This window comes from Pimephales promelas, chromosome 20 (genome assembly GCF_988280905.1).
Source record: "Pimephales promelas chromosome 20, fPimPro1.hap1.1, whole genome shotgun sequence".
NCBI lineage: Eukaryota > Metazoa > Chordata > Actinopteri > Cypriniformes > Leuciscidae > Pimephales > Pimephales promelas.
In genome coordinates, this window is record NC_142788.1 from 15,749,461 (window position 1) to 15,771,222 (window position 21,762).

Genomic DNA, 21,762 nt, shown 5'->3' on the forward strand with positions numbered 1-21,762 from the left:
TGGACTGGCAATTTAAGTAAAAATTAACAGAAACTATCTTAACCGTCATTTCCACCACTTTCCACCACTACACAGTTTTTAAGTAAAAACATAAGAATAACAAATTATGTGGATCTAAATGTATTTTAAATCAAGTATTAATAGTTCATTACTCACAATAAATGTGTTAGTGACTTTAAAAAATAATCATAGACCTGAGCAAAAATGAAATGCTGTAGGCAAAAAATCCCAACTCGTGGCAACTCGTGGCATTTAACAACTTTAAATGGAAATGTATTAAGTTCATGAAGTATTAAGATTTCTTTTGTTACATGATTAGGTAGCCACTGATGTTGTTGACTGATACATAATCTTATATAATCAGTTTTACAATATTATATTGTAATAAAATACATAAATTGAAAAGTGGTGGAAATGACATCTTTGAAATCGCTCTTCAGAAAAACTGTTAAAAATAATAATATTCCATGGAATTCTAAAACTGCCCACTATTATATTGTGTTAGAAGACAAATTAATGAAGCTAGGAAGATTGTTTTAAGTGTGTTTTAAGAGAGTGAATTTTCAAAAACTCACAGTGCCAAAAGTGCTCCTAGTTGGAGAATCACCCTTGTACTTGTATGTACTTTAGTCATAACAACTTGTCACAGTTAGGTCCAGATGATAATGAAGGAAAATTGTCCAAAACCTACTTTTGCGAACTAGTCCCTGGATTTTTGTCCCATTGGAACCAAATCGGTCTAGGTCTATTCTCTGGACTCTCTAGATAAATAATTATTGAAGAGAAGTTGAAATTTTGCTTTTGGTTAGCTGTAACAGGGTCATTTAGATAGTGGTCAGTGGCAAAATACAGTCAAAAATCTATAAATGCCAAAGGAAAAGTCAGAACTTCATTGTTCATTTGAAATGATTCGAGCTTTGTGACATGGTGCATTACCCTGCTGGAAGTAGCCATCAGAGATTGGGTACATGGCGGCCATAAAGGGAAAGTAGCTTCTATTATTTGTGTTTCAGTTGGTTTACTTTAATATCATCCAAATGGGCGACATAACTTCTGTGTTTCCACTTGCAGGTTCAGTCTCTCTAACTTGCTCAAGAATCCCAGTGCACAAAGTGAGACATGGTCAGACTCAGAAACAATGCTCAGGTAGGCTGTGGCCTTTAAACAATGCCCAACTGGCACTAAGGGGTCTAAATGGTGCCAAGAAAACATACCCCAAACCATTACACCACCACCAGCAGCCTGCACAGTGGTAACAAGGCATGATGGATCCATGTTCTCATTCTGTTTACGCCAAATTCTGATTCTACCATCTGATCTGATACCCCTTTTCCACCAACAAGAACCAGGTGCTGGTTCAGAGCTAGTGCCGGTTCGACTGATGAGCTTTCAAAGAACCGGTTTGCCTTTCCACAGGCTAGAGAGCCATCACAGAGCCAGATCTTTATATCTCAATGTATACATCTCATGTTGCTCAACAACGCTAGCGCGGCACACACTAACACACAAGGCTTGTTCGAGATGGTTCGGCACTGCGAATCTCGAACTGCGAGAGAGATCCAAAAGCAGAAGGAATCGTATGCTCTCCAAACACTACCGCAGCTCTGATATGTCTACGCCGCTCCGATGCATCTCGAACAAGCCTTCCATCAACAATGGCGGTCGTTGCGTTACTATTTAGGTTCATGGCTTTGCAAACCTACACCGGTATCCAAACAGCGAATCCAGCACGTTCGTGCATACTCGGACCGGCCCGTCTGGCACCAACAACCATGTCACGCTCAAAATTGCTTTAATCATCACCTTTCTTTCTCATTCTGACATTCAGTTTGGAGTTCAGGAGATTGTCTTGACCAGGACCACACACCTAAATGCATTGAAGCAACTGCCATGTGATTGGTTGAGTAAATAATTGCAATAATGAGAAATTGAACCGCTGTTATTCTTTTCAAATGTGTCTGTCCATTAGAATGGACAGGGTTCGAAAGCCTGTTACTGAAATCACATGTCCAGTAATTCTGACTGAAATTTCTTATATAGGCTATAAAAAATGGATATCACACCGATACATTTTTGAAACTTTTTCATATGCAGAAAATACAGTTCTTAACTTCTTGAAGTGCTTGAACATATAGCTGATGGAAAGATCTCAGATGTTGACTGTATGTGTGGAGTGATGAGGAAGATGGAGATATAATAAAAATATCAGTATTTAAAACTTCACAAAATAAAATAACTATCTTCCGGGCCGGCCGAACGAACAACCGGATTTGACTTAAATTTGCACAACTTGAATATGAATATTTTTTTATATATTATTTTTTATTTATTTATTTATTTTTTTGCACATTTATGATGGATAGATGCACTTTTATGAACTTTCAAAAAAGAAACAACCATTCACAGCCATTATAAAACTTGGAAGGGCCAGGACATTTTTTTAATATAACTTTAACTCCGATTGTATTCGTCTCAAAGAAGAATATCATATACATCTCCTAAAGAGGTTGAAAAACGCATACTGGCTCTGCCCCATGGTATTCCCGTTAGAAAACGCCCTTGTTCCGCAGAAACCTCATGAGCACCCGTATGCATGCGTCATAGTTGTGGGCGGGGATATGACGCTCGAACTTTCGATTTGGAATGAATCTCGTGAAACGTGATTAAAACGATTCCGATTAAGCGGCGTATGAAGTCTAGAATGCTGCTACATGTGACTAATGAGAAATCTATTCTGGAAAGAAGTACCGGATCAGTTGACAGGGTCAGCCGGTAGAGTGAGTCGTCACGCTCCACTGCCAGATATATAGTTATAGTGCAGTTTACCACAAGCAGATTAGAGTCCTGCTGCAAGAGGACAGAAATCGGTCTGACATATAACTAATGCGAAAGTGGCTAACGTTACTATTATTTTAATTGTCTTTTTCTTTGTAACATTGTCAGACTTTGAAACGTAACTTCCGTTTTTGAAGGTTCAAACGCGCAAAAGTGACTTAATTTAAAAAAATAAATAAATCAAGGATGGGTCATTCACACTCGGTAAGTTTTTGAGTTCTTGGTTCAGTAATAGCCAGTTGAATAGAGAATTAGCATCATATTGTAACTTGGCCATACAATGTTGTCTGACATGTCTTATAATAAGTCGACTATTTGTGGACCAGCAATAAACCATGGTCATGCCATCTTAAAATGGAGGTGGAACATGGTAGCAGATGATCAACAACCATGTTCCACAGCTGGATCTAAATTGAAAGGTAATCTTTTTTTTGCTCTGTCAGTGCACAGTTCTGCCACCAGATATTCCTCTAGCTGTGGTTGAAGAGATTCTACTGAACCTGCCTGAACATCAGGTGGTGCGAGTCTGTCGGCTGGTGTGTCGTGAGTGGAAGGAGCTGGTGGACAGTGCTTCATACTGGAAAGAGCGCTGTCGGAGAGAGGGGATCCAGCCCTGTGATGCTTCCAGACCCCCAAAGGATTGGCGCCTGTTTTACTTTATATCTAAGAAACAACGTAACTTGCTCAAGAATCCCAGAGCAGAAGGTGAGCCACTGGACTGATAGTGTTTTAATAAAGCAGTGCACTTCACATTCTGGGCTGTTTCTCAAAAGTCTCATGAACCTAAGCTGATCATAGAGACCATATGGTGCCACTAACAATGGTTTTCTGTATGCTTTTTGGAAACGCAGAAGGTTTAACAACGTAAAGAAGTTGGTTGCTTGACCATTTAAAAATTGCTTTTTCTTTTTTTTGAGTGATTACTTCTGAATTGGTATTGCAAAAAAATATTTTTTCCTATTATACTTATGTGGTTGGTTTAACAAATGTTGGTTAAACAGACGTTTATGAATACCTCAATATTTGGAACAAATACTGATCTTTAGACTAGAGCACATTTCAAGGTACATGTACATGCAGAAATGGCAAACTTCCGAGAGGGACCTATAAGTCCTAAAAAATGATTTACTCAGGTTTAAATGATTCAAAGCCCCCTTTGTGCAAGATAATATTCAAAGACTCTTATGTCTATTGGCTTATATGAATGTCTGGTACGTGTGTTGTAATAAAAAATAAAATAAAACATTAACACTATTCGTTTGCCACTAATGTCACTTGCTCCTAACGTTCTCCTCTCTGTTGGTCTGATTAGATGAGTTCAAAGGATGGAAGATTGTACAGAACGGTGGTGACTGCTGGGGAATAGAAGATAATTCTGTAGAAATCTCAAATAACACAGTGCCAAAATGCTTTGTCACCTCTTACATGTAAGTATGATTTGACAGTTCTTCATTTGAAAGTTCAAACTGAAATTATTTGCATTAAAATACAATTATCATTCAGTTTAACCAATATGACAATAGATGAGTCAGAGGCCTTTTTTGACACCTATAATCTTTGTCCTCAAGGTTATGTTTGAAGCAACAGCTGATTGATTTGAAGAAAGAAGGTTATAATGCTGCTTTAATGGATCAGCATCAACCTCATATCAAAATATCAGACTGGTGAGTGTTTGTTCAAACTCCCATGTTATGTTAACATATCAGTGGTTTATTTATTATACTAACTGAAGTACAATTAAGTATAATTTTCAAATGTTTTGTCTGCTGCAGGTATGCCCAGCGCTGCGATTGTGGGTGTGAGTATCAGATCTGTGTAGAGTTGCTTGATCAGAAGATGACACCCATCTATATGTTTGAGCCTGAACCAGTTTTCTTTAAACAGTGGAATGATACGAAGTGGTGTGAAGTGAGTAGAGGGAAATAAAATTAACAATCACATTTAATTAAATAACTGTCTCTCTCTCTCTTTATATTTATATATATATATATATATATATATTGTATCATTATTTATTTATTTTTTTCAGATGACCTACGTCTTTAAGGATTATGGACCTGGAGTTCGGTTTATCCGTTTCACTCACGGTGGGAAGGATACCCAGTTCTGGGCAGGCCATTATGGAATACGGGTCACTAATAGTAGCGTGGAGATCTGTCCTGCAATGTTGGGTGGGAGTCCACCTTATTCGAGTCCAGAGATCTGTCCCGCAATGTTGCGTTGGAGACCACGTTATTTGAGTCCACGTCTAGTCAAAAAGAGAGTCAAGAACTAAATATTACTTCATCATTAAGTCAATATCTTAGGCTTGTTTTAAGCACGTATTTTTATTTCACATCTTCTCATTAATAGTATCCTGCTGAGCAAACTATAAGTTGTGTAGGCTAATGGAAGTAATGGCCGATTTCTGTATTGGGACATTTCTGAGTAACGGCTTTTCTGATGTGAAAAACTATAGAGCGAGACTTGACTGTATCATCGATATAAATTCAACTGGTAACTAACCATGTTACTTTTAGTAATGGCGTGGAAACAATGGGAAAAAAAAGCAATGGAAACAGCGTATTGGGATATGAAAAGATGAAAATGCATTCCGGTGTTATGCGCCATTTCAGACAGCTTGCAAGGACCAAATTCAGTTATCTTCCACGTCTTATTGAGTTTGAACAATTGATAAATCACTTGAATGTTTAAACTACAAGACCGAAGAACATATGCACGAATTTCAACGACAGCTCTGGACTTTTTTCGAGTCCCGACGAATTGAGCCAGAGTCAAGTCCAAGTAAAAATGCTTTAGAGTCTGTGACAAGTGCAAGCAAGACTCAAGTACCTCAACTCTGTTTGAATGTGTTGTCTGTTATGAGAAACACTGTTCTATGTAAGGGTGAACTTAAAAAAGCCTTAAGAAAATTAGGTGCATCTCTAATTGTTGTACATGAAGATGAAGATTGTCATGTATGTATTTATTTTTGCACAATATATATAAATGAGTATTTGGCTGTTTATATTTAAAAAGGCCTCTTGGTCTTCCTTTCTTAATTATCTAGGCCACCTTATTATCTCCCAAACACTGTGTTACAGTGAGACTGAGTACCTTGCTTGACAACTCATTCATGTTTAAGGAGGGCCTTCATTAAGAACTTGAGTTTCAGACATGTTTCCATAACATGAATTTATCTCTATTGATAATAATAATTCGATACATTTATATAACGCTTTTCACAGCATTCAAAGTGCTTTACATAGATGGGGGGAATCTCCTCAAACACCACCAATGTGCAGCATCCTCCTGGATAATGCGACGGCAGCCATATTGCAACAGAACGCCCACCACACAGTGACAAAGCCAATCAGTAAAAACACTCACCTAAATGAAGTGTTGGCCCATATTGATAGGACAGCATCTCGCAGTTTGTGGGAAGCACATCCAGGGCACAAAGCTCCCGTTCCACCACATCCCAAAAATGCTCTAATGGGTTTGTCAGCCCATTCTCCTCCGACATTTTCGCCCACAGGACTTCCGCATACTGAATGTTTTTCCCTTTTCCCACCGTTCTTTGTAAACCCTAGAAATGGGTGTGGTGAAAATCCCAGTAACTGAGCAGATTGTGAATTACTCTGGCCTGTTTGGAACCAACAACCATGCCATGCTCAAAATCACCTTTCTTTCCCATTCTGACATTCAGTTTGGAGTTCAGGAGATTGTCTTCACCTGGACCACACCTCTAAATGCGTTGAAGCAACTGCCATGTGATTGGTTGATTAGATAATTGCATTAATGAGACATTGAACAGGTGTTCCTAATAATCCTTTAGGTGGGTGTATTTGGGGATGATTAGGAGGCCATGAGGGGTAGAGGCCAATGGCCAAATTTGGACACGATGTCAGGGTTACACCCCTACTTTTTAATTACCACAGTGAATCAGGACCTCGGTTTATCATCTCATTCAAAGGACAGTGCTTGTTACAGTAGTGTCCCTGTCACTAAGGCTAACACGGAAACGATTCTGAAGAGAAAACGCAAAAGTGGCGTTGCGTCATCACTTTTTATTCTGCGTTTAGACGAGCGTTTTGTGTGGGAAATCCGCGTGCAAATGGTGACGCAAAAGTGTGTGAAATTCAATGTAGTATGCACTTCAGGTGGCTGGAGTGCATACTAAAACAACACCAAGTCCACCCGCCTGCGTACAACTTTCACCGTCAAGCAGACTTTTGCGTTTTTACCGTTTACACGGGAACGCGGCGGTGGCGCGTTTTTAAGATTTCCACTCTGGAGGGTGGTTTCACTTTTTTTTGCGTTTTTAAGCCTCAAAAACGCCGTCGCCGTGTAAACGAAAGGCACATCCGATAAAATATTTTTACGTTTTCACCCGCGAGCATTCTCGTGTAAACAGGGCCAGGGCCTGAACCGGGGTGTTCGGATCCACACAGACCATAGAGTGAGCGCCCCCTGCTGTCCTCACTAACACCTCCCCCAGCAGCAACCTAAGTCTCCCATCCATGTAGTGACCAGGCTCAACCCTGCTTAGTTTCAGACTTGGGCTACAAGGTCACATTGTCACTATTGAATTTAATATGTATAATTGCATATATAAATGAAGCAGCGGGAAAGACACATCACTGCTTTCATGTGAGCATTTTTTTTTAAATTGACATGTTTGACAAAAAAAAAAAAAGAGAGAAAAGGTGATTTTTGACCATTTTCCCCTTGCTAAATGCTAAAGTTTATTCTAGTCTAAAAATATATTGCATACTTTTTGGTACAGTGGCAATGTATAAAACCATGTAGGCCTATATTTTTTAAAATACTCCAAATCACAGGTTTAAGTATTTTTTTTTAGAAAGTGTGAATAATGTGCAGCAAGAGCTTTCTGTAGGCTATAAATATTTTTTAAATAAACATTTCTCAGATATTATCCAATGACTCAACTTGACATTGTTTTAAAGAAGTCATATTCGTATGGATCTATGACAGATATCCACACATATAAATTGGCCTATTTTACTCCTATTTACTAAACATTTCTCCTCTTATTATTTGGCAACTTAAATAAAAGTGGCACATCTTACCCCACCAGCCTACCATACCAACCTTTTTGTTAAGAAGAGTGTTTTAGTATCACAAATGAGAGTTGTATGTGTAAAAGCTGCACACATATCTAATCATGGGACATGGGCACCATGGTATATAGTGGGAGGGGGGAAACTGTTGGGTATGCTATTGTTACTTTCCTGATAAAAAAAAAAAAAAAGAAAATCTGTTGGTTTATGTCCAAATTCATGTGTTCAGCTCATAAAATAACACATTTGCATGTCTTCTTGGACCCTCTGGGCTTTAAAGCTGTTAATATCGCCTCATCAAATACGTTCTTCAGTCCTTTCTGTAATGAAGGGAAAAAGCGAATCTCTTTGTTATGCTAATAAAGCGAAAGCACGACTTTAGAAACAGAACATACTCAACAAGCATACCCACCTGTGTTAGAGCAGAGCATTCAACATATTTCACAGCCTTTAAGTCTTTGGCTAGTTTTTGGGCTGTCTCTGGGTTGATTGGATTTTGTTTGTTTTTTGCAAGCCTTGCAATAGTTATAGGATCATCTCTTAGGTCAATCTGCGTTCCAACCAGCAGAAAGGGGGTTTTCGGGGAGTAATAGGTTATCTCAGGCACCCACTGCATTTTAAATGAATTGTTGTTAGCAAAAAAATAAAATGATTCCACATTACTGACAGATCACAGACAGACTCACCTTTTCTTTCACATTTTCAAACGAGGAAAGAGAAACTACAGAGAAACACACTAAGAAGACATCTGTTTGGGGATAGCTTAGGGGCCGGAATTGATCCTGACCTACAAAATAGTTAAATACTTAGGTTTGTGAGTTTTGCAAATTGTGTTCATTTGAAATATGTTTAAGATATGACCCACAGTGTATTATAAATTGATGGATTATTGTCATTATCATCATATACCTGCAGCATCAAACAATCTAATAGAATATGGTTCACCACCAATCATTACAGTCACAGCTTGGCTGTCAAACACCTGAAAAAGAACATGACAAAGCAACTGAATTGACAGTACCTTGACAGGATTATTTCCATGAGTAATGCAACTGATGGGATTTAACGGTCTATACAGCTGTTATCACTAATAATTTGTACAAATGTTGTATATTCTTTTTCAAGCTGGTAGACAGGAACATATCAATTAAAAAAAAAAAGTCAATTTCTTACTGTCGGTTCTGATGGGAACTTGTTTGTAAATGAAACCAAAAAGCAGGTTTTACCAACGGCACCATCTCCAACCACCATACATTTAATTGAAGACATTGCTGTTGTCAAAAGTTGCTTTCCAGCATCTGGCATCAAAGAATCTGTAATTCATAACAAATGCCATTAATTTACAGAGAGGGTTAGGATACATGTCAATAGAGAGAAAAAAGTTTTGATTGTGAATTTGTGCTTCCTATAAAATACTTGAAAGCAAAACGCCATCTTGGTATAAATGTCTTGAATTTATAAGCCACACGTTTTTTCTTCCTTCTTCCACAAAAGCTCTGCTAAGATTCAAATAATTGTGTGAATATTTATTCTGATTTTATAATGCGACAGGTGGGTTATTTTCAAAATATTGAGACTAACTCTACTATATTCACTCATGAAAAGTAATCTTCCAGTTTCAGTGATCAAGTATTTAAGAAATCTTACAGAAAAGGATTTACTTACATTTTTTGTTAAATATATGAATTATTCAACCCAGGGAACTAAAATATACATTTCATTATATAACGATTTAAAAGATAATTTGTTAGGAATGTTAGGACAATAAAAGAAAATGACCTGTTTCACATATTTTGCCATGTCCCAGGCTGAAAATATTGGGTTTCATGTATTTATTTTAGTTTGACCAGCATGTTTTGAGATGCCATGCATGTCTTCTCTTAAAATAATATTTTATAAGAATGTCACGGGTGTTTTTATTCTTTTGTGAATATAAATAACTTTCAATGAATAAAATAAAAACAGTAAAGTTGTATTTTATTAGTAATCATTCCAGGATGCTAATACTTACCATCAGTTTTAATCTATAAAAGTGGTCTTAACTCAAAACTTCTAACATTGTTTTAAGTTGCGAACATTTTGATAATGACACACCAACATAAGCATGACTTCTAAATGAAACGTCTTCAGTAAGAACTCTTAAAGCATAGCACGTGTAATACAAGACAGTGACCAAATTTTGACATTATGATAGATACCTAGTTTCTTAACAGCCTGATGAAACATGTTTAAACAACAGATGAACTTGTCTACTGTTAACTATGTAAACATTTCACACATGGTACTGCTCTTTACTTCTACTACAAGCATTGTAAACTAATAATTGATAAACAACGGTGCTGTCCATCTAAAACAGGACTCTACCAAACACACTTCAAAATAAAAGTCTCTTTTTTCATGTCATGTAAAGCCTTAGCAAGTAACTCGTTTTAAGACTTTAAAATTTACGTTTTAAATACCATCCGAATAATGCACATCATTAATAAAAGTGTCAAAAGAAAAATAGATTTGAGCAAAAATGAAGGTGATATAAAACTAAGGTAAAAAAAAAAATAATAGTCTGTGGTGAATTCTGTTATGTTTTCTCTTATCTGACATTTGATGATACTCATTCTAAACTCAGTTACAGGTTTATATCTAGTTATAGGCTAAGACATCATAGTGACAATTTCCATTAATTGATTAAATAAACATATTTAATATAAATGGAACAACACTTTACTTATTTTAAATAAGTAAAAAAACAAAAAAAACCTCAAAAACAAAAAACAAAAACATTTCCAGGGGAAACCAGTTCAAATAAATAACAGCCTGAATAAATGATAAGTTAATTTTGATCACTGCAAACCTAATTTCAGTTCTAAATAATACAAAGGTCTAGTATCTCGTCACTTCACAGAGCACTACACACATTTAAGTTTATTACTTTTTAAAGATGTAAAACAATAAAAAATAAACTATAGTTTCCCTGAGTCTTTTTACTCTAAAAGAGAAAGATGAAAAGTGCACCATAAACTTCAATTCATTTCAAGAGTACTTAGTCACAAGCAAAGTAATCCTTTAGTGGTGCTAAAAGATGTCTTATGACAGGGACACTCCAGGACTTCCCCAGCACTCTCTGCCTCTGCATACGCCCCATATTTTTCACGTCTGTGTAATGCTTTGGAAATCCAAATATCCTGTCAAAGTGCAAGTGAAGAGTGCATGATCATGAATCAAATACATATGTGTGACTGAATTTGAAAAGATTATAAAACTAAAAGGATAGAATAAGTAAAAGTTACTTCTCCAATTCAGTGATCCACAAACTGTCATCTTTTCCATTCATGATGATGGGGTAATGCCTGTCATCGACGCCTGGTTTCTGTATGTTTGGTCGTGTGGTGATAGTGCGAACCTTTTCATACTGCAAAATGGTAGATTACATAGCGTCAGAACTCACATGGACAACACTGAAACAGTTAAGTGTAATGGGATCATTAAAATATCTATGGCTGTAATGACAAACCTTTGCAGTGCGGCCGGCCTCCAGACATTCCTGAAGACTGACTTTATCTTTCTGAGATGCTGTGATTGGTCTGGTCAAAACAAAAGAAAAAACTAGTCCCGGACTAAAATGCATGTTTGAGCTGTTTAAAATGAGATATGTCAGTGCTATTGTTTTAACTCAAGATGCACAATAGAGATCCACCGACACTATATATCTCTGTCGATACCGATAGACGATTGTTCAGAATGATATTCGCTGAAGCCGATGGTTAGATTTTTCTTAAGGAAAAAAAAATCCCAGAAAATGCTGCAAACTATACAGGGAACCCTCTAATTTGGTACACTATAATATTCAAGATTAAAATTAACAGCCGAGCTATTATATTCAACTGATACTTATTTTCAGATATAATATTCACTCTTAAATAAAATCTGAAAAGCTTGTAAATTACTCAGTTGCACAACAGGTAGTTTTCATAAACACTTCATGGCAAATTTATTCAAACATCCATATATAACTAACAGTAAATGAGCTGTTCTCTGGTGTTTTTATAGCTAACTAACGGACTGTCAACACTGGTTATCTTTCCTGAGATAATGCAACATTAAGTGATATTGTTCACACACTGCTGCTTGAACTGAAGTGCTACAGCGATCTGTCACGTCATATTTAAGAGCGTCAAATGTTTTAATTTCATGATAAAAATGCACATAATTTGAAAGCTGAGACTGTTTCTTATCAAAAGTAACAAAAACCTTAGATCTGGCAACCCTGGCTTGAACTACGTTTGATTCATCAGGTCAAAGCCTGCATTACCATTGCTATTTTTTACCTGTTAAAGCGTTATTGTCATGTTAACTTACCCAAAAAAAGTGAAAAGACTTTTAAGTGGGTGTGATAGTCATATGAATAACAGACTCACCTGTTCATGCCAGGTATGTTCCCCCAGAAGTATCTTGCTCTGTAAGCTGGACTCACTTTCACAGCATCAACAAGCACAGGGTTACACTAAAAAACAAAACACACACGTTTATTACACCATGTGACCAGAAAAAAAATAACACTGACAATGCGAGGCCACGATTTGAGATGTCAGTTTTGCACACGTTTTTTAAATTGACAAGAATCTGCAGAGGGTATTTGACTCACCGAACAGGTTCAAACAGCAATACCACAAAACAAATTCACACTTACTTCCAGAAAGCGGCAAATGTCCGCTTTAACCTTGTTTTCCATCGACACCACGTTCTCAAACAGCCAGAAGAACGGCCGTGGGTCGTCCTCCTTCGGCTTCATAACATTCAGAAGCCGATAATATTCGAAAAAGAGCCGCCCAGTGCCCTCTGCAGAGTAAGGGGAATCTCAGATGAAATAAACTATATGTGACCAGGCCCGTATCCCTAAAGAATTTTTGTGCAAAAAGTGTCTCCTAGCGGCCAAATTCTAAGAAAATTCTCAGAGCCATGACGTTTTCTTAGAATTTCCCCTAAAAGTGACAGGAAAATCCCAGTTGCCAGATCAAGTAAGTGCTTCTCATTTTGTGTGCAACATGCATCAGACATGACTTACCAAACAAGCCCTTTCGACTAGGATTGGCTGTGCACAAGTCATTGCATGGACTTCCACCGATGAGAAGATCAAACGGACCCCATTTCTTAATCTGAACAATGAAAGAGAAGAACAATGAACAGATTCTTCATCAAATGTGTAATTAAATCTCAGTGCATTTGTACTGAGAGGTTTTAACAATTATTAACAGAAAGTAAACAATATTATCTTGCATACATGTTCTTTCGTAATGTTTTTAACATCAGCCACATGAGTGATTTTTCCATCATGGTTGACCATAGAGACGGTCACCGATTCATCATCAACTTCTGAGGCCACATATTTTTCCACTTTGAAGCCAAGATCCCTTAGAACGAGGTATCCTGAAACACGAAAATGCATTTAAATGAACCACATGACCAGTACAAGAACAGACTGTGATAGACGTGCATTAAACTACAAGTGGTCCAAGAAGATGAGAAGTTACCAGTGGCTATGCCATCAAATAAGGAAAGGACTCTGATTGGACGTCGCAGGGTAGCAGGGATCGATGGGTAAACACGATGGGGCTCCTGAGGAAGACAAATGTCAGAAGTCAAACCAAAACAAATCCAAATCGATTTGTACAATATGATGAAGTATATGAAACGAGCACTAACAAACTCCATGGCACTGTTGTTGGCAAAGAATTCCTGCACACGGATGCTCCAGTCATGCCTGGGCTTCAAGGCTCCAGAGCTGCTCTCAGGTGCACACAGGTAACAGGTCCACGGGTCCACGTTTTTCAGCCGGTCGAAGGTCCCCTCGCCCACCAGGATATCCAGACAGTCCACACAGTAGCAGCTAAAGAAAGAAAAGAGACCAAATTAGATTGGTGGTCAAAATTTGTGAAAATTATTACAATGCATTTTTCTGATTGAAATTAACTTTAGCAATTTACAGCAAGTCAAAAATTCCATTTAAAAGGAACCTGAACTTCAGAAATATCTTTTGCTTTCATGACTGAAAGCATTAACTTTTTACAAGATTTTGCATGTTTTCCAGCATTAGCAAAAACTTGGGCTTGGGAGTGAAAACAGTCACATGATCAATGTCACTAATGTGACTGAGAAATTGTGCAGCTTAACCTTAGTAATATGTGTTCAACACAACCCCACTCACCGACAACAGCTGTCATGGCCGCACAGAATGACCTCCATGCCAGAACAGCACACGGTACAGTACGACTGATAGCCATCTTCATCATAACGGTACAGCGTCTCCGTGAAATTATACTACATGTGACACAATTGAAATCATTCAGTGACAAGTAGTGGCATTACTAAACACGGATGAACAGAACAATGGTGTAGCAAAGGGTGCAGTCTTTCAATACAAAGTTGGTTTGAGGTCAGCTTTGTCATATCTAAACAGTCCAAAAATGAATGGAAGAAATCGTTGTGGTTAATGGCAGTTAAAGTCCCACTTCCCTTGCTATTTGCCCATGTAATGCTGTTCACATTAGAATCAATCATTTCAATGAGCATTTACGGTTTACCTAGTTTAATGTTTAATGTGCATAAGCATGAGTTGGACCAGCTACTTAAGTTAGAGCAGCAAACTTAAAGGAGTAGTTCACTTAAAAAAAAAAAAATTGCTGATAATTTACTCACCCCCATGTCATCCAAGACGTCCATGTCGTTCTTTATTCAGTCGAAAAGAAATTTGGTTTTTGATGAAAACATTCCAGGATTTTTCTCCATATAATGGACTTCAATGGGAACCAAACGGTTCAAGGTCCAAAAGAGAGTTTCAGGGCAACGAAGAGGATTCCAGACGATGAATAAGGGTCTTAACAAGTGAAACGATCGCTCATTTAAAAAAAAAAAAAAAAAAAGTTAAGTTTTATAAGCTCAAATGGTCGCCTTGCTATGTTCTGTGATGCGCGTTTGTGACTCTCCAGTTCGAACACGTTTATCAAAATGAATGAATCTTTTTCCAAGTCAATTTGTTCATTTTGTTCGTTGAATCAACCAAATGACACAACAAAAGATTTGTTCATTTTGAGTTCGAACAGGAGTCACGAACGCGCTTCACAGAGCAGAGCAATCTGGAATCGTTTAAAGCCCTTTGAACAGTGAGAACTGAAACTGTCTTTTGGACCTCGAACTGTTTGGTTCCCATTGAAGTCCGTTGGATGGAGAAAAATCCTGGGATGTTTTCATCAAAAAACTTAATTTCTTTTCGACTGAAGAAAGAATGACATGGATATCTTGGATGACATGGGGGTGAGTAAATTATTAGCAAAAGTTTTTTTTTAAAGTGAACTACTCCTTTAATGAGTCCACGGTGAGATTGCATTTATTGTATGTATCTAAACAATAGATTGACAAATAGAGTCAAACAGATAGGAGCTGTACTCACCAAAATTGTTGCTGAGGGCACTGGACTTTAACAGGACTTTATCTTTATGCAGTGCCAGTCACTGACAGTATATAGATGATTTTATGCATCTTACTAATGGGTGTAGCTGAAATAACCAAACTCTAAGTGGAAGTAGGTGTCCTACTGGCCAGCATGAAAATTAAGACAACCTAGATTCATTGACTACATCCTTGAAAACTACAAATGTGTGACGTGACACATGAGGAACATCTAAAGCTGTGTAATATTACTGTACCTTGCATTTCATGCACAGGCTGCCTTGGAAGAGTGGGTGGATGATTTCGACGAATGTACTCCCACATGATAAGCAGAACTCTGCGAGGGAAAAGCAGCGAAACTAGGATGAACTTTTCTCATTTCCAAGAGTTATTTTAAGGTCTAGAAAGAGAGTCTCTCACCTTCAATGTTTCTCTTGTTCTCCAGAAATTCATGTACCATTTGATCTGTGAGAAAATTTCAATAAACACCAGGTTACATGGGACTCTTTTTTTTGTTTACCATCACAATTTTCAATAGCAATAATAAGTATCAAATGGTGTACATACATCTTTTTTGGCTGTTCTGTCTGGACTCGACCTGCATACTTTCTCTGTAATTTAGATACTTATTCCAGTTTGTGCGATTCTGTTCTCTGTGTGTCCTCGGAGTCTGCAAGGATCTCTGATTCAATCTGGGCTGCATGAATTCTCTGTAAACATCTGTTTTTCTTAGGTTTATCGAACCTTTGTGCAGGTCCACAGATTCAGGGAGTTTATTTAGAGTTACAGTTAATTTAAATAATTTTTCTCGATAGTCTTTGCAGTTCGTAGAGGATCCAACATTCCCATTCACTGATCGTGGCATAAAAACCTCTTCTAAGGAAGCAAAAAAAGGCAAATACAAATGAATATGAAACAGAGACTTAAAGTCCAAAGAGTGTCTTCAGTATTTATCTGTTGCAATGCATACCACTATATTCTGATTGAGGTCGAAGTCCATCTGGACCCGTTGGCTTAAAGCCTCCAAAGGCCCAGTTCAACATAACTCTAAGCAGCTCATCCGTAGAGTCCGTCTCGAGAGAAAAAAACATTCTACTGCGCCTGGACGCCACCTAGAGAATATTTTGTATAAAACCTTGCTTACATGTTTACAAGTGTTTGTTGTTATGTCCATGCATGGAGAATTTGTTTGATTTTTTAAATAGCAATCTACACACTGGTAAATTGATGTTAGAGTGCTAAAACATGATAAAGCCAAATAAAATTTGCATTACCTGCAGAGAATTGAAAACTGCTTCTTTATATGTTGCTACTGTAGCAAAGGAATTAGAACAGAAGCACTTAGCAAATGAATAGAAGGGCAGAAGATCGTCAGCTTGGATCTGCAATGGAAAAAATATATAACATGATTTTTTGGTTGACTAAATAAAAGCACAAAATTTGCACACAAGACTCTGCATTTGTGTACCTCTGACAGCATCCTATTCCCAAAGAAAATCACTTTACGTATGGAGCCACAAGGCCTCTTGCTGTCCCACATCTGAACTAGTCCAGGCCAAAGACCAAAGCCCTCAATTGGCCCCCAAACCATCTCACCGACTGTGTAATTGCCCTAAAAAAGCAGCAGACATTAGACAGTCTAATATCTGATCACCAAGATTCACTGTGTAATTTGAGAAATGTTCTTCCCATATTATAAAGCTACCCAATGACTATAAATCCTCACATGACTTTAAAAAAACTTACAATATAGAAGATGATGAACCAAATGGCCTTCACATTATAATACTTTTATGGTTAAGTTGTATAATTTTTGAAACTTGAAGGCTTGAATTAATTTTTATACAATTCCTTTTGATGATGTTTAGCAACAGAAATGACACACTTCAGCTTTTACTACAATGCATACAGTAATAAAAGTCTTTCATTTTTAGAAATGTTAAAGTTCTTACCTGGTATTGACTGGTTGTTTTCTCATTGTTATTTGAGATACTTCCTTTTCTTTTCTGGTAGAGAGAGCAATATGTTCAATCAAGATATCCACAACAAAACACAGCCCTTCTTTGCAAACAAGTACATATTTACCTTAGTCCATACAACATCATCATCACTGCTGCTGTACTCATCTTCATCACTACTGCTGAACTCATCATCACTGGAAACATATTGGTGATCTCCTGGCAAAAGGACAAAAGTAAAGTTTGATTTGGGCCAGGTTGCAAAGTTTCAGAAAGAATAAAATACCACTAGCTGGTATATTTAAAGAGAACCTGAAACCTTTTTGGTCCTTTTGACTTTCTGGGCCGGAATCACAAGAGACTGGCATAATGTCTTCCTCTTCCCTTAAGTCGATCACATCTGAGAATCAAACACATTTGTTAGAGTGTGATGTACAGTATAGCAAATAGAGATCAGTTCATCAACAGTCTTTTATTAACTTTGTCATCGAGTTATAATGTTATAACATATTTTTCAGCTTCAAAGGTACAACGACCTGTCTCTTTACCGGATGTGATGCTCCTTTGAGTCTCTGGGCTGAGGTGTGATGGAGCGCTTTTATATGAGCTACTGTCTGTGGCATCGTCCTCAGCCATGTCTTTCTCCTCACAGTCCTCCATTTTACTCCCATTGAGATTGTAAGTTTGATTAAACATCTGAGAAAGAATATGACACTGTTACGTTATGTGCATTAGTCCTTATGTCTTTGTAATAAAGGTGTATGCTTTTTGAGGTTTTCTTTGAGTATCAGATCATCATTGATTGGCTAATAGCCTGCCGGTGGTAATTGGATAATCAGCTGTCGGTCCTTTTAAAAATTCCTCTTACGTTTGATAGAGGGAACTGTTGCGGCTTCGGGTCGGTCGTTCCTGCCAGCCGCCAGATTGGTTGTGCATTTTATTTAGAATGTGCTAATGTCGGGGAGACCTGCTCTTTTGTTTGGAACTTATTTATTTTTATGTTTTTGATGAGCATAGTTAGGTAAGCTTTATTGTAGGTCATCTTTTCTTTGTGTTAGGTTAATGGGCTTTATGCCCAGCTGCACTACTTCCTGAACTTCAGCCAGCTCCTTGTTTCCTGTCTGCCATTATTGGTCAAATTGATTAATTCAGGTGTGCTTGACCTCAGTAGTCATGGCAACAATAATCAGACACACCTGAATTAATCAATTTGGCCAATAATGGCAGACAGGAAACAAGGAGCTGGCTGAAGTTCAGGAAGTAGTGCAGCTGGGCATAAAGCCAATTACGTTGTGGTTTAAAGTCGGCGTGAAATGGAAGTTGAGATTGTCATTTTTTCCTTGTTGTGACGTATATCCGAGTGAAACGGCTTCTGAAATTAGAAAAAAAAAAATGTAGGGCAGGGTTTGACCAGAGACTATTTATATAGAGACATGCCACTTCCTCAATCTTTAATAAAACTATATAGGGAAAAGCCGTAACACAAAAGATGGCGGTTGTATGCACATGTCCCACCCCTCCCGCTGGACAGCCAATCGTCTGCTTTTAACAGTCAAGCCGGGAAACATTTAAGCCAATCATCTGGTTCCACCGACGCATGCGCACAGTTGAGGTTTGCGACAGCGGAAAATACGTTACTGTTTGAGAAGTCGACAGATTTGATATGCAGTGTATGTGTGCATTGTGTAAATATCAGGTTTTTAAAATTAGGTTTCTCAAACTTTTCATAGTTGACTGACCTGTTCAAAAATGACCTCTTTTTTCAAAGTTTTGGGTAGGGCCAATAGGCTAATGATTAATTTCCCAAAACTAGATGTCCTTCCCATAATCCTCAGCTTGGTCTTCCAGTACTGCTCCATGGACTGGTCAGCGGGGTGTGCGTCACCCTCATCAATGAACTGATACTCCAAAAACTCATCAGTGAGCAAGCTGACATTCTCAGGGCTTGAGCAAACCCCAAAACAGACACCTAAATCTTGGACGACTTTGCCGGTCACCTCAAGCTTTTTTCCTGGACTCAACACTAATGAGACGTTTCTCAGGGTGGAGTCTGGGAAGGGTAAGCGCTCAACAATTTCAACAGTAACAGTCGTGTAGAAGGAAATGATGGATCTGTGGAAAGTGTACAAGTAGTCAGACAACTCAGCAGAGCATTGCAGGAGAAAATCAGCAGCCTGTTGGCCAACTTGAACCTCTCCTCTAGGTAAATGTCCCACTGTGTCCTGTACAAGCGATGTTTTTCCTCTCCTAAGAAAAAACTCTGCTGTTTTTGGTCTGAGGAAACTCGCTGTGTAACATCTCACTAATTGAGAAGCATCTTGGAGCAGCTGTGTCACGCCGACACCTCGGACAAAACTCTCCTGAAAATCACAAAGCGGTTGCAAAGCATGGCTAAGAAAGAGGACGTTGAGTCTTATTTTGGGATCACTGAGAAGATGACAGATTGTCTCCTGAGATCCAAAGTATTTTTCAAGGTCTGACCAAGCCAAAGTCATTTTCTGGATTATTCTACAGAATAGAGAGCATTGAGACGTCAGGAGATTATTGAAGTTTGACCCCTCAACATCTTCAAGCAAGTTTTGCAGAGCAGCTGGGAAAGATGGAAAGTGTTTGTAGATTTGTGTGATGAGATTCAGAATCAGGCCAGAAAACTCCATTTTCATGAAACCATTATGACACGCTCGTCCTGTCATATCTGTAAGTCCACATAAAGACACAATCCCAGGTTTCAGCAGCTTTAGACCAGCAAGAACATGTTCATGATCTGGGAAATTTGAATAAAATATTGCCATGTTCATTAGAGGTATTCTGAACTTCTTCAGCATCTCCACGATGCAGGTACAGATAGCATCGGCAGTCTCTTCCTTTAGATGGAGAACATCAAGCAGTCTGATCTTGTTTTCCCCAGTAGCTTTGTCAAAAAAGCCCAACAGGACCACACTGGCCTCTTTCTCATCTTCAAGCTCCACAGGATGGTATAAATAAAGGCAGTATGGAGTCTGACTGCAGATGGCTGTAATTCCTTCCTGGTATTTCTTGCCTAATACTAGACTGTACTTGCTATTGGTACAGTTTGATCCAGCATCAGGTGAGGTAGATGGGGAATATTTTCTGATGAAACACAATGTGGCTGGGCTGCAGGAGAAAGATTCATTTGATTTCTTTTTAGCATTCTTCATGCTCTGGTTTGGACTCTTTGATTGTTTGTATAGAGGACTGTTGATTCTTGAAGAACGTTCTCCCTTCTTATCTATGAAGAAAAGAATGGCAGATAGCATCATGTTTACAAGACCTATTTCATTTTTCAATATGCTCAGTCAAATTTGTTTTTACTCAAAAGTAAACACCTACACATTTCTGGTTCAGATCATGTTGTTTTCAGAACAATGTACAATGTTTTCAGGATTTGTCCATTCACCAACAATTTCTGCTCCAGTTTTTATAAAAGGGATACAACTATGTGGTAATAAAAAATAACATTGATCATAGCACATCATACTTGTTTAAAAAAATGCATTATAAAACAATCAAAAAGAGTACAAAACTTTAATCACATAAACATATTCAGAGGGAATTATGTAAATAAATATGCAAAACGCTGAACCTAAGAAAACAGTATGCAGACTTTTATATTACTTTTATACGAAGGAGGACTATTTGTACAATCACAAACAACTTCACACACACACACACACACACAGAAAGTTGGAAGAAAGTGACAAGACTATCCAATTAAAAATGTTTTAACCAGGAAACAAAAATACCTGAGCAGATGTGCTTCACTTGACTGAATGAAAAAAAGCCTTGCAGTATGTCATTGAGTTAGTCCAGTCTTTAGATTCATGGATCGACTTCTACATCTGATAATGTTAACACTTTTGCACTGTGATTTTAAATGAATAAATACAGCATTACACAATATTGTCAGTTAATTTGTAATTTGCTATGGAAAATTACTATGAAAATGTAACCCACGCATTACTGAAAGGAAGAACTAATTTACAAACCGAACAGATGTTTTCTTTTTTCCCGGAAGCCCGTTTAGATAAAGACGTCGTTACGATACACCTAATATGTCCAGAATTCAGTGGCAACACTTGGAAGATAAGTCTTGGTAAATGAACATGTCTCATTTATCCACATATGGCTACATTCATTTACCGCGAAAACTTGAAAGAGAGGAAACGGATGTTGCTGCCAATGAAGCGCAAATGGCCTCCCAAAATAGCGGTCATTCCTTCACATCGCACGTTTATGTGACCACTTAAGTCTCACATAACACTATTATTAATCTTCTTCTAAACACTGTAAACGGTACTAAACAACTATACAGTGGAAGACTTTTCCACGACTGTCCATCCAAAACATGCTTGTCTTCACGTTTCAAAATAAAAGCCGTTTTCTCATTTAATTTGGTTACAGCTAAGAACTCGTTTGACACTTTGACACTCTCAGAATGAAAACGG

At 37.8% G+C, this 21,762-nt stretch overlaps 3 protein-coding genes across 3 annotated transcripts; 1 reads left to right on the top strand and 2 right to left on the bottom strand.

The window, feature by feature from the left end:
- Window positions 1-2,598: 2,598 nt before the first annotated feature.
- On the top strand, window positions 2,599-5,852 carry LOC120462763 (F-box only protein 44). Its single transcript, XM_039651428.2, has 6 exons — window positions 2,599-3,039; window positions 3,279-3,540; window positions 4,148-4,262; window positions 4,404-4,499; window positions 4,608-4,743; window positions 4,865-5,852. The coding sequence occupies exons 1-6, from the start codon at window positions 3,022-3,024 to the stop codon at window positions 5,108-5,110; spliced, it is 873 nt and encodes a 290-aa protein (XP_039507362.2). The 5' UTR covers window positions 2,599-3,021; the 3' UTR covers window positions 5,111-5,852.
- Window positions 5,853-7,834: 1,982 nt separating this feature from the next.
- Window positions 7,835-10,509, bottom strand: cdc42l2 (cell division cycle 42 like 2). The gene is made up of 6 exons (XM_039652383.2): window positions 10,097-10,509; window positions 9,072-9,211; window positions 8,808-8,880; window positions 8,585-8,685; window positions 8,311-8,508; window positions 7,835-8,218 (listed from the first exon to the last, which is right to left on the bottom strand). The coding sequence occupies exons 1-6, from the start codon at window positions 10,122-10,124 to the stop codon at window positions 8,129-8,131; spliced, it is 630 nt and encodes a 209-aa protein (XP_039508317.2). The 5' UTR covers window positions 10,125-10,509; the 3' UTR covers window positions 7,835-8,128.
- A 131-nt stretch (window positions 10,510-10,640) lies between these two features.
- Window positions 10,641-21,678, bottom strand: dnmt3bb.3 (DNA methyltransferase beta, tandem duplicate b.3). The gene is made up of 24 exons (XM_039652385.2): window positions 21,304-21,678; window positions 21,061-21,179; window positions 20,648-20,752; window positions 19,036-20,546; window positions 17,845-17,992; window positions 17,616-17,696; window positions 17,424-17,515; window positions 17,291-17,344; window positions 16,807-16,950; window positions 16,613-16,720; window positions 16,309-16,450; window positions 15,906-16,214; window positions 15,759-15,803; window positions 15,596-15,675; window positions 14,098-14,210; window positions 13,596-13,779; window positions 13,424-13,508; window positions 13,174-13,319; window positions 12,958-13,048; window positions 12,583-12,731; window positions 12,311-12,396; window positions 11,407-11,476; window positions 11,183-11,304; window positions 10,641-11,077 (listed from the first exon to the last, which is right to left on the bottom strand). Exons 3-24 carry the CDS (start codon window positions 20,649-20,651, stop codon window positions 10,936-10,938), a joined length of 3,906 nt encoding a protein of 1,301 aa, XP_039508319.2. The 5' UTR covers window positions 20,652-20,752; window positions 21,061-21,179; window positions 21,304-21,678; the 3' UTR covers window positions 10,641-10,935.
- Window positions 21,679-21,762: the final 84 nt, after the last annotated feature.